This window comes from Takifugu rubripes, chromosome 7, assembly GCF_901000725.2.
Source record: "Takifugu rubripes chromosome 7, fTakRub1.2, whole genome shotgun sequence".
Lineage (NCBI taxonomy): Eukaryota > Metazoa > Chordata > Actinopteri > Tetraodontiformes > Tetraodontidae > Takifugu > Takifugu rubripes.
Window position 1 is genome coordinate 474,137 of NC_042291.1, and position 14,243 is coordinate 488,379.

The window sequence follows — 14,243 nt, forward strand, 5'->3', positions numbered from 1 at the left end:
ACCACATATATATATATATATATATATATTTTAAAATCAGTTTTCATTCCGTAAACTAAAGCAAAATAGCAAAATAAATCCTTACATGAAAACAACAAAGACTTCATTGACCCCCGAGATTCCATTCCTGATGCGCAGGGCTCACCTGCTGTTGCTCGGCTCGCGTGCTGTGTTCAGGTGTTCTGCTCGACAACAGCTTTCCACCCCACGCAAAATGGCGGATGATAGGTTAAACTCTACTGTGTAAGATACGTGGTCTGGAAGATTTTGTGTATTTTGAATAAAATAACAATAATATAAATCGCATAAGGCCGCGAGAACACAAACATTAACCATGTTTTGGACTACAATAGTCGCTGTTTTAATTGCAACAGGTAAGATCCCTTTTTTCTCTGGCAGGGCGGGCCCTCTTCCGCAAATGCGTCCGTGAAACTTGCTCTCTGACGAATGTAACTGATTATTTTCAAATTCTTTAAAAAAAAAAATACCATACTTGTTACATTGTTAAAGCGTCTATGTTTAAGTTTATAACTGCGTATTAATAAGGCTGGCTTTTATTTCGAAACTCTTAATGATAAACAAGCTTCCAAATCTACATATTGTTGTTCCTCTTAAAACGTTATTGAATAGTTCAGGTCATTGAGCTTCAGTTAAACAAAAACAAACAAATAAAAACCAAACAAACCATTAGATAGGGGGAAAAACATTATTTATATTAATAGATCGAACTGAAGCTGAAATGAAAATTGTCACAATTTGTTACAAGGTAAATAGTAAAGCCATTATAAAGCCAAGTGTCCAGTCAAGATAATGGATGGAAATAGCGTACTTTTTAAAAGAATTTGGATCATCCCTCTGACAACAATTAAAATTGGCATTATAATACTTACATTAATTTCTTCCTAGACTTTTTCAGGCTTAGGACAATCTAAGTCACATGGTTCTTTTTTTTTTATTCTCATATCAGAGTCTGTCATGGCTATTCCAGTCCAGTGTCCCACCAAGAGGTACATCGTCATCCTTTTCCAGCCCGTCATCCTCCAATGCAATTACCAGACATCATCTTCTCAGCCTCCTATTGTCACTTGGAGGTATAAATCATACTGCAGAGACCCAATCCAGGCTGCTCTGAATCCAAGCAGTGCTGAAAACATTCTCTCTCAGAACAACCCAAATTATGACCCCAACATCGAGTGTGCTGACAGTCAGAGGACAGTACGCACGGTGGCATCCAAACAAGCCAACGCTATCACCCTGAGCTCATATTACCAGGGCCGCAAGATCAGCATAATAAACAGTAAGTGGATCAGACTTTCTAGCTAATCTTTTTCAAATGGTAGACATGACATCACTAGATCATCGGCACAAAAGCAACAATGGTTGCATCACTTGTGGTTTTGGTTAATCAATTTGCACGATTTAAACCTTAATGACAGATGGAACTACTTTCAAAAATATCTGACCTTTTTAAAAAAAAAAAAAAAATAATAATACATTTTTAAAGTTTTCTTTGGACATTTAATATATTTGATTATTTTCAGTGTTTGCTTTTTAAAACATTTTTATTGAAAGGCAAATTTTATACCAAGTATTGTACATCCGTTATATTTAATTGATTATGAAATTGTATTAAAAATGTTAAATACCGGTATATACATTTAAAGTTTGTGAATCGAGCTGGGATATTAGTGTCTACTGGTTTAACAAATTCAAACTTGTTGAATACCAATGCTTTATTTATTTACAGGACTATAGCTTAGGCTTGTGTTGACGATGCTCTAGGACACCTTGTTACTCTGGATAGATGGTGGTCAGATTGTGTAATTATTCACATCTGGAACATTTTTTTTTTTTAAAGTGCATTCTAGTTTTATGGAAACAATTTGATCAGCATCATATAAATTGGTTTTTTTTACATTTAAATGGGCAATTTATTGAATCCTCAACATTTTGCTCCAGATTATTTGTGGACAATTTTTTTCAACTCTTCCTAATGTCAGTTTATTGGACTGTTTAGGAATGGGAATTTGCTTTATTAACGAGACTCTATTTGGATTGGTTGTCAAAATCCATGAATAATCTACGCTTTATGATTATTTTTGTGTTGCCCACAGCCACCAATTGAATGAGCTGTCCTCCCTGTTGAGAAGCAATGCCATAAATACTCGTTTAATTGTTATATGTAACTAAATCCCCAAATCTTGTTTGTCAGATGCAGACCTGAATATTGCTCAGACAGCATGGGGTGACAGTGGCGTGTATGTGTGCAATGTTGTTTCTGGCCAGGACCTGACAGGAAATAATGAGGACTACACAGAGCTGATTGTTCTAGGTAAAGTACACGCGTGGTCACATATACACTGCTTCTTTTTTTTCTTTGCTATTTCCTTTTTCCTTTTTTATTCTCCCATATATGCAGGTCACAGTGTACACAAAATGGGATTTTTGAAAAGGATACAGCAGAAATATTCTGAATAAACTAGTTGAACTAGTGTCTTGGGAGGTGGACCTTCAGTAGAGAGTGGCAGTTATTCGTAGACTCACAGGTTGTTGGCGGTAGACTTTGGCCAACACCAATTTTAAGTAATTGTGGCCTTCTCTTTCTTTCACAGAGAGAAAGTCTAATTCTACTGACCTGCTGCCTGGCATTGACTTACTGGTTATGGAAGGTAGTACAAGCCCCTCCCTGTAGTCCAGTCAGATAGTCCAAGTCTATGGGGTAGCCATGAAGGAGATAACCCGTTATAAACAAACCAAAAACTGTACTTAATATGAGCCAGGTTGGGCATATTTATATTACTGTAAAAGTTTAAAAAGATTATATTATATACAAGATTATAGTGTGCAGTTACAGTAATATCTCTGACCAATACTGAGGGATGAGGCTAACATGTCTCCTGCTTTAATGAGTCAACATTTACCTCGCGATGTCCTGTTTTGTATCTATTACAAAAGGACACAACGTAGTTCATCAAAGTCTTCCAGTTTAGTGTTTTATTTGGTTTTAAAATGTCTTTCTCTCTTTTTACTGGTTGATTTTCAGCAGTTGAACTCACAGAAAGAGAAATCAATTTTACCATTTAAACACGACCTTTAAAAAGTAAATTAGCAGCGTATGTTTGTGAGAATATGGAAATTAAATGTAATTGCATGGGCGTTTTTACACACTATTCAATGTGATGAATAAGAAAAAAATCTGAAAATAAAGAGTTGAATATATAAAGTTTTTCAAAAATCGGAACCTGGTCGTTGTAAAAAAGAATAAATACAGTTGTTTTCGTACCTATGTGACTCAACCATGCTCTTAACTTTCCTATATTTTTTAGTTTCAGTCATTTACATTGCTAACATTTTCCATTGCTAAAATTATTATAGAAATGTGTTTTTTACTGGTTTAACTAAGCAGTAGAACTGGATTTCATCTTTGACACCTAAGCTGCCTCAAGATTGTAAAAAATTGTGCCTCTGACATTTTTTAAACCCTGTAAGACCTTTCCTCGTGAACTACTATCATGAAAGAAATATGTTTCAGATGCACTGTTCACATGCACAGACAGTTGTAATATGAAAAAGTCTGTAATTGTGTAATTGACTTACTGTTGAAATCACATCACCCCACTATGATAGATGTGACGACCATCCTTTCATATTGTGAGTATTGTGCTTGTGCCAGTTGATCTACAATATCAACACAGTGATCGTCAGCTAGCGAGTTAGCAACATACAGCAGGACATTGGAGAAGATTGTAAATAGCTGTTAAGCCTCCTCTGTTTACCTTTATACAGGCTACTTGACTTCAGAGCTATAGTGCATTCACAGTATAATCTCAGCCCACTTCAGTCACACTTGTGAATGCCTAAATCGACTTTACTTCACAGTAATTGAGTGTGCTAGATTTCAGTAGTGCTATCATGGACTTTTGAAGTGCAGTTTTAGTGGGACTGACGCACTATTTCATTTATTCGGTGTCATGTAAATTTCCAGGCTTAAAATAGAAAACCTGAATCTATAAAATTGTTTAGCCTTGTTAAAAAATGAATAAAAGCAATTTCAAAGTTTCTGATGTTGTCAAAATTGGAATTCCCTCCACTCGCAAATTTAGAGTGATGAATAACCAACATGGCGGCTCTGCCCCCTTCCAAAATAGTGGAGATACTTGATCCCCAGCTACAACAGCTCTTTTTCTGTTGAGTTTGTTTCCATTCTCAGATTCACTGCTGGTTTTCTTAACTTGGCCCACAGTAGCGCCAAAGCTGCAGTGGCTCAGAATTGACCCCCTATCTTTGAATGTCAATGTACAGATGATGTATAATTACATGAGACTCTTCATCTCTGAATGCACAAGAGAATGATATAAAGGTAGCCCAAAATAAAATCTCTTTTAATATTTCCTCACAGACTGGTTATTGGTTTTATTGGTGGTTTTGGGCTTCCTGTTGTTGCTACTCCTGATTGGGATATGCTGGTGCCAGTGCTGTCCGCACACCTGCTGCTGCTATGTTAGCTGCCCCTGCTGTCCTGAACGCTGTTGCTGCCCGCGTGCATGTAAGTACTAAATTGCACTTTTGGTATTGTACACAGTCCAGAACTGGTCCCTGGGCCACCCCTTTCTAGCCTGAACCATCCTTAAAGGAAGCACGGCTTGTTCTTTTTTGTGGTTGAGTTGTGCTTGAGTTATTTTTCAATGGTAGAAAATCAAAAGATCTACGCTGTATAACCAAAGGTATTCCACTGTTTTGCAGTATACGAGGCAGGAAAAGCTGTGAAAAAAGGTGTTGCCAGCCAATATGCCCCCACTCTCTATGCTCCAAGCATGTATTCTCAGCCAGCATATGGAGGGATGAACCCCCAGGGAATACCGCTATTCCCTTTACCAAACGGAACTGGAGCCACTCAGCCACCGAACGGTTATGGCCGAGAATATGACGGAGCCAGCTCTGGTAAGTTATTCTCTTCTTTGCGATGGTTGTCTTGATTAACGGGGAGCTGCTGGGGCTTGTCTGTTGTTCTTACTCAGTCAAGTGAATCGTTTCAGAATGGCAAAACCTCCCATCTCTTATGTAATCCTGAGTTTTTGTAAGTCTTTGTTTCATCTTGTGTACCTGTGTAGTGGGTCAGGGTTCCCAAGTGCCTTTGCTACATGACCGAGAAGGTGGAGGAGACCAAAGTGAGTAAAGAGCTTGTTTTGATTATACATATTGAATATGATTGCATATCTGATTTAAGTGATTATCATTGACTGGCTGTTGCATTACAATATTTACTTGTTTAAAAAGCAAAAGACATGAAGAATGTCAATAGTTGTATATAAATTATTGTACTGTTCCATATTCTACATATAACTCAGAGTTTATAATGATCAATGAATTACACACACATACTTTGCCTATGTAGCTGTTGTATATTCTAGCAATGGGTATTTTATTACGACAGTAGAAGAGATGTTAATAAAGACTTAAGTATGTGTCATAAATATTAAGATTTTAAAACTGCAATTATTCCTCCTGGTGTACTTTTTCTTCTGAACTATTGAGGACATGTATTTCCATTATTTATGATTCATTTATATGTTCTGGTATCAATATATTAGTGGCAGCAGTGAGTTTGTTTCCATTTCTGCATCTTTGTGTAATTTTAGTGTATAAGGTAAACTTTCATTTCTCTTTTCCCACTAGCTCGAAGTGGTTATCGCATCCAGGTGGACCCACAAGGCAATGCCACCCGAGCGATATATTACATGGAGCAAGAGCTCTCTAATTTGGATCCATCCAGACCTGCAAACTACAACCGCTGTGAGTGAATCCAGTACTTTCTGCTCGTTTTAGTCGCTGCTACATTCAACTGCTCCCCTGCCAGTGTAGCTCAAATTCTGTTGTCCTTACAATACTTTCATCTTTTTTATTCCTACAGTGGATAATATGAGCGAAGTCAGTTCTCTGCATGATAGTTTAGAGCCTCGAAACCGTGGGGGTCGTTCCCAGCCCCCACCTCTGGCAACAGTTTACGACCAGGATGAAGCCATGAGCACCATCAGTAGTGTTTCCCAGCAAGGCCGCCATTATAATCCACGTCGCGAGGTCGGCTACATGGGGGAGCGTGCACGTGCCCGCTCCATGGACAACCTCGATGACATCGGACGACGCAACGGCCGTGATAACTTCCTTCCACAACGAAGCCAAGATGACTACAGAAGCAGGCGAGGGTGAGTCTTACAATTAGCAAAAGGTAACAAAGACAAAGAAAGAAAACTAATTAACAATAAAAGACATTGGTGTTTTCTCTTATTGGCACCAATATTATGACATTGTTTCTATTTGATTTGGCCACAGTTTTGACATTGTGTAAGATAATGCAATTAGAATATTTATGCTAAATGGCAAAAATGAACTATAGTTATTCATCAAACAAACAATAGAGCTGCTGTTTGGCATTACAAAATGCAACATTTGTCATCTTTTCAATTGGAGCTGTCTAAAATGATCACATATTTTCCACTCGTATTATAGCAGTGGACTCTATCACAGTCGTGAAAAGGCCTTTTGCTTTATTAGCGAATGTTGGCCACTCTATCTGGATATCCACTAGCCTTGAACCACTTAATCTTAAAAAAGCAGAAAAGTTCAAGCTCCAGAGATAGATTAATGTTTCTCCACCAAGTGTGATTTAATTTAATGTTTGTTTTTTAGGTCGGATGATGGCTGGAGTAGTAGTGCCCGCAGTGGCTACAGCCGTGACGTTGATGACCGCCGCTATCGAGACCACTCTCCTGATGATCGTCGGAGAGGGGATAGAGGTGCACACGGTGGTCTCCCTGGGAGACGGAGCCGAAGTCGGGATGATCTGATGGATCTGGAGCGGGACCGTCGCTATGACCACGGTGCCAGGAAAGGGCGGGATGAATATGATGACAGCTTCCTGCGAGAAGCTTTGGAGAAGAAGAAGATTAGTGAGCAGCAGCGCACGCGCAGCAGAGATCGGCTGGATAGTGAGAGTGACCGCTCTGACCGGGGTAGGGCTCCACCACTTCCACACAACCCGCCATCTGGGTTACCTGCACGCCGTGATGACTATCCACCTCCACTTCCTCCACCGTACAGTGAAGATGAAAGCGTGTCATCTGCCAAGAAAACCAATCTTCGTAAGGTGAGTCCAGGAACCGCTGATGTATTAGGATTAGGATGGGATCACCTGTCCGCCCACATAATGAGTCAATGGGACATTTTTCTGTTAGTTGGTTTAAAAAAAAAAAAAAAAGAAGCAACAAATAAAGTTGAGTAAATGGGGAATTTAAGAAGCTAGTAAACCACTCCATGTGATTTAATGTTGTTATACAGTCTTGTGGTTTAATTCTTCAATTTTTCCAACTTTTTTACAGAATGGTGCTGTGAGTCGGGAGAGCTTGGTGGTGTAAAACTGGCCGTCATTCAGACAGTCCAGTTATTCAATCATCTGTAAAAGCTTCAGTTTTCACACTATATATACAGTATATATGTCATTTTTCTAATTAGTTGTGATGATTTTAATGTTGCATGAGTTAAAGGGATGTTATTATTGCTGAATTAAATGTTCAGGGAAGAATTATTTGCTTTTTATTTGTGTATAAAACATTATGGCTGCCAAAAGTGCCTTATATTGTAAATAATTTTACTTATGGATGCTAAAGTCATCTTTTTAAATACTTTGTTGTCAACATTTACATCTGCATTAGGCAACTTAATTGATTTCAGCTTTATTAACATTTTTTAACATGTAGTTTCTAGTAGTTGTTACCAGTACCAATGTAAATTTTGGGGGATCTGTGTATTTTTTTATTGCTTTTTACTTTTTAAGTGTAAAATTGTTTTTATTTTATGTAAAAAGTGTTTTTGAATTGTAGAAGCATGCTGAACAAATAATCCAAATTTAGTTAAAGTTTGTTCTTTGCTTAGTTTATTCCTTCTTTTTTTTACTTAAAACTTCAGTTAAAGCTGCAGTATATTGTCCTACTGCCAGATGGTAAACTCAATGTTTTGAACTGAATATCCAAATGTATGTTTGGTGTATTGGAATCGAATTTTAAAATTAAAAGTATTGTCAACCCAGTTGGTTTTCCATGTTTTTTTTTCCACCACTGGATGTCGCCACCTTGATGTTCTATGACTCGGGGACATGCTTACAGTTTGCCTTGACTGGGCACATAATCAGCAGTGTTAGCTTATTCTCGTTTTCTTTTTCCTATAGTTTAAAATGTAATACATTTAATAACGTGTCCATCACTTTTAACTGTGGATGTAAACAAGAGGCACCCCCGCCCCCCCCCCTCCCCCCACACACACACACACTCACACACACCCTCCCTTCAGTGGTTCAGCATGCCACAGCTCCAGCCTGCTGACAGAGAGGAGCAGGATGGATGAGAGAAAGCAAATGGTGAAAGAGAAGAAGAGTGAGCAGCTTCTGGTCTCAGACTAGCTGACAAGGTAACAAAACCCCTAATCTGTTATTACTTTTATTATTTTGACTTAAGATGATGTGAGTTTTAATTTCATGGCTATTTTTATAATCTGAACATGACAGCTCTTTTAAAATAGCTTTAATATGCTTTATGCTATATTTATCTGTTGTGTGATAATGCTAACAGGGAGTGTCTCGATCAAAAATTTAATTTAATCTGGCAAAAGGTTATAGAATAACATTTGGTGATGTATATTTAAATAGGTCATAATTTCTGACATTTTCTTTAGCTATGAGATATGGACAGTAAAGTCAAAACTGAAGTGAGTGAGAACTTCAGAAATAAAAATTTTCTCCTGTATTTTTTTTATTTCCACTCAATAAAAAAAATATTTCATGAAGAATAAAGTGACAGAACAATTTTGTGTGCACTAGATGTCCTGTACCTGTACCTGTACCACATGCACGCGCGTGCACACACACACACCTCTGCAGCCTGCAGTGGTATACAATATTGTAAGAACTCCCAACATTTTAATACATGATTCCATTTTAGAATATTCACGAAAGGTGCAAATTCTTGCTATTTAATTTTTTTTTGCCTATTTTAAACTTTAATAATTGGTGTTTTTATGCAAATTTTATGCAATGCCTATTTAAAATGAACAGCTCATCTCTCCAGTTTGATTTAGAAGTGATGCCAAAAGGTTGCGTTTTTTGCTAAAAAAAACAACAAAAAAACAAAAAGCAAAACAGCTTGTCTATGAAGCTTGTCCCAAGGCCTCCTATTGGCCATAAAAGAGTGTTCCAGCCAATGAGAGGGCATGATTGGGGGTCGCTGGTGAAGTGGAGGGGCAGATACCTGTTTAGGTTTGATATTCTTTGGTTCACAAAGTCTGGACTTTGAAGGAAGCAGTTCATAATATCTTCTATGTGACAGGTAGTTCTGACAATAGTTGGAAAATTCTTTATCAGATCAGTTGCTATGGTTGAATCTATTAATGCTGGCTCACAAAGTACTGGGAAAAATCTGACTGTGAAATGTCAAGTGACGAATCTGACTTATGCTTCAACTCTACAGAGCAACCCTGCCAAACTGCTCTTATGTTGTACGTGAAAACTATTAAAGATAATCCCCATTCTGATTTTTAAACTTTAGATTTTCCTTTTATTTGGAGACTGAATGAAACATCACAGAGTCACTCCATTTCTGGAACCAGTCTTATAGTACGGTGGTGCATGAAACAAAATTCCAATCATAATGAAGAAAGTAATGCGAGGTTTTAAAGTGGGGTGAGGTTAAGGTGGCAGAGTAGTGTGCTGCGCTCAGATGGAAATCAAAGCCCTCCCTGCACATTATATATACAGTATATATATATATATATATATAAGCGGAGTGCAGCTACGGCGGTTGCCGAGGCAAAGACTCGGGCATGGGAAGAGTTCGGTGAGGCCATGGAGAACGACTTTCGGACGGCCTCGAAAAGGTTCTGGACCACCATCCGGCGTCTGAGGAGGGGGAAGCAGTGCACTGTCAACACTGTGTATAGTGGTGATGGTGTGCTGCTGACCTCAACTCGGGATGTTGTGGATCGGTGGAAGGAATACTTCGAGGACCTCCTCAATCCCACCAACACGCCTTCCAGTGAGGAAGTAGGGCCTAGGGACCTGGAGATGGGCTCTCGTATCTCCGGGGTTGAAGTTGCCGAGGTCGTCAAAAAACTCCTCGGTGGCAAGGCCCCGGGGGTGGATGAGATCCGCCCAGAGTTCCTTAAGGCTCTGGATGTTGTAGGGCTGTCGTGGTTGACTCGACTCTGCAACATCGCGTGGACATCGGGGGCAGTGCCGCTGGATTGGCAGACCGGGGTGGTAGTCCCTCTTTTTAAGAAGGGGGACCGGAGGGTGTGTTCCAACTATAGGGGGATCACACTCCTCAGCCTCCCTGGTAAGGTCTATTCAGGGGTACTGGAGAGGAGGGTCCGCCGGATAGTCGAACCTCATATTCAGGAGGAGCAATGTGGTTTTCGTCCTGGGCGTGGAACAGTGGACCAGCTCTACACCCTCAGCAGGGTCTTCGAGGGTGCATGGGAGTTTGCCCAACCAGTCCACATGTGTTTTGTGGACTTGGAGAAGGCATTCGACCGTGTCCCTCGGGGGGTCCTGTGGGGGGTCCTCCGAGAGTATGGGGTGTCGGGCCCGCTGATACGATCGGTGTCAGAGTTTGGTCCGCAGTGCTGGCAGTAAGTCGAACTCGTTTCCGGTGAGGGTTGGCGTCCGCCAGGGCTGCATGGTTCTCGACCGGAAAAAGGTGGAGTGCCTTCTCCGGGTAAAGGAGGAGATCCTGCCCCAAGTGGAGGAGTTTAAGTACCTCGGTGTCTTGTTCACGAGTGGGGGAAGAATGGAGCGGGAGATCGACAGGCGGATCGGTGCGGCGTCTGCAGTAATGCGGACTCTGCACCGGTCCGTTGTGGTGAAGAGAGAGCTGAGCCGAAAGGCGAAGCTCTCGATTTACCGATCGATCTTCGTTCCTACCCTCACCTATGGTCATGAGCTTTGGGTAATGACCGAAAGAACAAGATCACGGGTACAAGCGGCTGAAATGAGCTTCCTCCGTAGGGTGGCTGGGCTCTCCCTTAGAGATAGGGTGAGAAGCTCTGCCATCCGGGAGGAGCTCGGAGTAGAGTCGCTGCTCCTCCGCGTTAAGAGGAGCCAGATGGGGTGGCTTGGGCATCTAGTCAGGATGCCCCCTGGATGCCTCCCTGGTGAGGTGTTCAGGGCATGTCCCTCCGGTAGGAGACCCCCGGGGAGACCCAGGACACGTTGGAGAGACTATGTCTCTCGACTGGCCTGGGAACGCCTGGGGATCCCTCCGGATGAGCTGGAGGAGGTAGCTGGGGAGAGGGAAGTCTGGGCTTCTCTCCTTAGGCTGCTGCCCCCGCGACCCAACCCCGGATAAGCGGTAGAGGATGGATGGATGGATAGATGGATATATATATATATATTATGAACAGACTATATATATATATATATATATAATGTGCAGGGAGGGCTATATATATATATATATATATATATATATATATATATATATATATATATATATTTTTTTTTTTTTTTTTTTTTGTTCCACTTCGGAATTGGTACCCATAGCCACTCTTGATGATGATCTGGCTGAGTGGGTTTAGGCCTATGCAGAACAGCAGGGGGGACAGGGCATCTCCTTGATATATGCCACATCTGATGCTCACCCGCGCAATTGGCTTTGAGTTGGCCTCCAGAGTCGTGTTCCACAGCTTCATGGAGTTCTGGATGAACTCTCTTAGTGTCCTGTTGATGTTATACAGCTTTAGGCAGTCTAGTATCCATGTGTGCGGCATTGAGTCATAGGCTTTCTTGTAATCAATCCAGGCAGTGCACAGGTTGGTGTGCCGCATCCTACAGTCCTGGGCGATTGCCCTGTCGACCAGTAGCTGGTGCTTGGCACCTCTGGTGTTGTTCCCTATGCCTTTCTGTGCTCTGCTCATGTATTGATCCATGTGCCTGCTGATCTTAGCAGCTATGATGCCTGATAGGAGCTTCCATGTGGTGCTGAGGCAGGTTATGGGCCGGTAGTTGGACGGTATTGTGCCCTTCTGGGGGTCCTTCATTATGAGGACTGTCCAGCCTTGGGTTAGCCACTCTGGGTGGTCCCCTGATGTTAGCAGCTGGTTCATCTGTGCTGCCAGGCGTTCAGGGAGTGCAGTCATCCAGTAGGCGTGGATCTTATCGGGCCCTGTTGCTGTCCAGCTCTTCATTTTGGACACTCTTGTTTGGATGTCTGCTAGGTGATGACTAATGGGTCTTGTTCTGGGAGTTGGCTATGCCCTGCCTGTAGGTCTTGCAGCCATTGGGCAGTAGTGTTGTGCGTTGCCTCTTTCTCCCAGATACTCTTCCAGTATTGTTCCGTCTCAGCCCTGGGGGGTCTGTTGTCATCTTGTTGCCCTGCCATTGAGGTAGCCAGGGTGTGAGCCTTTGCTTAGCAGTCTCCAGTGCCTCAGGTATGGACAGTTTGTTGTACTTCTTGGGCTGCTCTGTCCTTAGATTCACACCTCTACTTAGCTCTGTCAGGAGGCTGACTTCTCTCCGTGTTGCCATGATTTTTGCCTCTAGCCTTCTCCTCCATGGTGCCATTTGCTCCTTATGGCTCTTCATGCTCTTCATCTTATAGCCAAGCATCTGTAGGATAACCGTTGCCGCTGCATACATCAGCTGATTGGTCTCAGTGATGGTAGTGGTAGGGATGGTTGACAGTGCCGTGTTCATGTCCTCCATTAGAGATTCGTCTGGTACTTTGTCTGTTAGCCTTGGCAGGGGGGTAGTTGAGTTCCCTCAGGACTTCATGATTCTCTCTCTCAGGTCAGCTGCCCTTGTCCTGATTCCGTCCGTCATTGGGGCTGTGTACCCAATCTCGATATTGGGGGGTGATAATGAAATCACCCCCACACTGACCTGGCGTCCTGTCTCCCCCTTGCCGTAGCATATTTGTACCGTGGGTGAGGCACACCGCCGCGCCTTGTCAATCTCTGTGATAGCAGCTTCCTATTGTGGATAGTCGAACACTGAGCTAAGAACCGCTTCTTAGTCAGTGAGGATGTGGGGTTTTGAAGTGGTGTAAACCACTGACCTATCCAGTCGCATGAAACATATATATATATATATATACAGTATACATATACAGTATGTACACACACACACACACAGTATATATACAGTATATATATGTGTGTGTGTATATATATATATATATATACATACACATACATATATACACGCACACACACACACACACACACACACACACACACACACACACACATATACTGTATATATATATTAAAGAAGGTTGGACCTGACTACCAGGAAACCCACTATCTGATCTGTAAACTTTATACAACAGCACATAACATGAATGATAAGACAATTAAAATCAGACAGCAACTTTCAAACCAAACATTTATTAATGTGATACTGGTGCCACTGTGTATCCTAAATTAGGTCTGCCTCTGTAGATATAGATATGGAGGATTTATGTCAATGTCTAATGTGTGTGTGTATGTGTGTGTGCTTTGTTTACCATTTACTGAGAATGGGATGCTGAAACCTCCCCATGCCAATCCAGGCAGCAGGCACAGATGTACCCAATGTTTTCCTTCGTACAGAACGGACCAAAAGTCCAACCACCCTTTGGACCACCGTGAGATGGTCAAAGGCCTGCCAACTGGGCCCCACAGTAAAAGGCACCAGCAGATGATTAAGGACAGCACTCTTACAACCCTGCTGGAAACCAGGCTCTCCAGACACTAGTACATTTGAGCAAGAGCCCATACAAGCCCTAGAGCACACACCCCCTCGACCCTGGGGCCTGGTACCCTCCAGAAAAACCAAAGGACCCACAGACCACTGCCCACTGAGGCGAAGAAGGACCCATCCCTTTAATACTACTCATTAAAAAGAAGTGTCAGTGTAGTTTATTCTGCCATTACATAAAACTACACACAATTAAATGTTTAACAGACACATTTTGAACTCACTACAGAATTATACTGCAAGCATTGAAGCTACTGGATGCTGGGAGGGATGTGGTGGGTGGAGGGGGGTTCTACTGATTACATGGGCAGCTGCGTTTTGAGCCACTTGAAGCGTATGGAGGGAGCTGTGTTTGAGACCAAAGGAAAGAGCATCGCATTAATCCAGCCGAGGCTGTAATTGAGGACAGCTACAGTGTGAGGAGCGAGGGAAGGGTGGAGGAGACAAACTTAAGTATTCCTCT

At 41.8% G+C, this 14,243-nt stretch overlaps 1 protein-coding gene across 2 annotated transcripts; it reads left to right on the forward strand.

Moving 5' to 3' along the window:
* The first annotated feature begins 162 nt into the window (after positions 1–162).
* On the forward strand, positions 163–8,082 carry lsr (lipolysis stimulated lipoprotein receptor). 2 transcript variants are annotated; one of them, XM_011618220.2, is made up of 11 exons: positions 163–374; positions 968–1,297; positions 2,213–2,332; positions 2,613–2,669; positions 4,400–4,546; positions 4,744–4,941; positions 5,112–5,168; positions 5,677–5,793; positions 5,912–6,203; positions 6,688–7,144; positions 7,377–8,082. In XM_011618220.2, exons 1-11 carry the CDS (start codon positions 335–337, stop codon positions 7,410–7,412), a joined length of 1,851 nt encoding a protein of 616 aa, XP_011616522.1. In that variant the 5' UTR covers positions 163–334; the 3' UTR covers positions 7,413–8,082. The 2 variants fall into 2 exon arrangements, with proteins under 2 accessions (XP_011616522.1, XP_003977151.1); XM_003977102.3 differs by lacking the exon at positions 2,613–2,669.
* Positions 8,083–14,243: the final 6,161 nt, after the last annotated feature.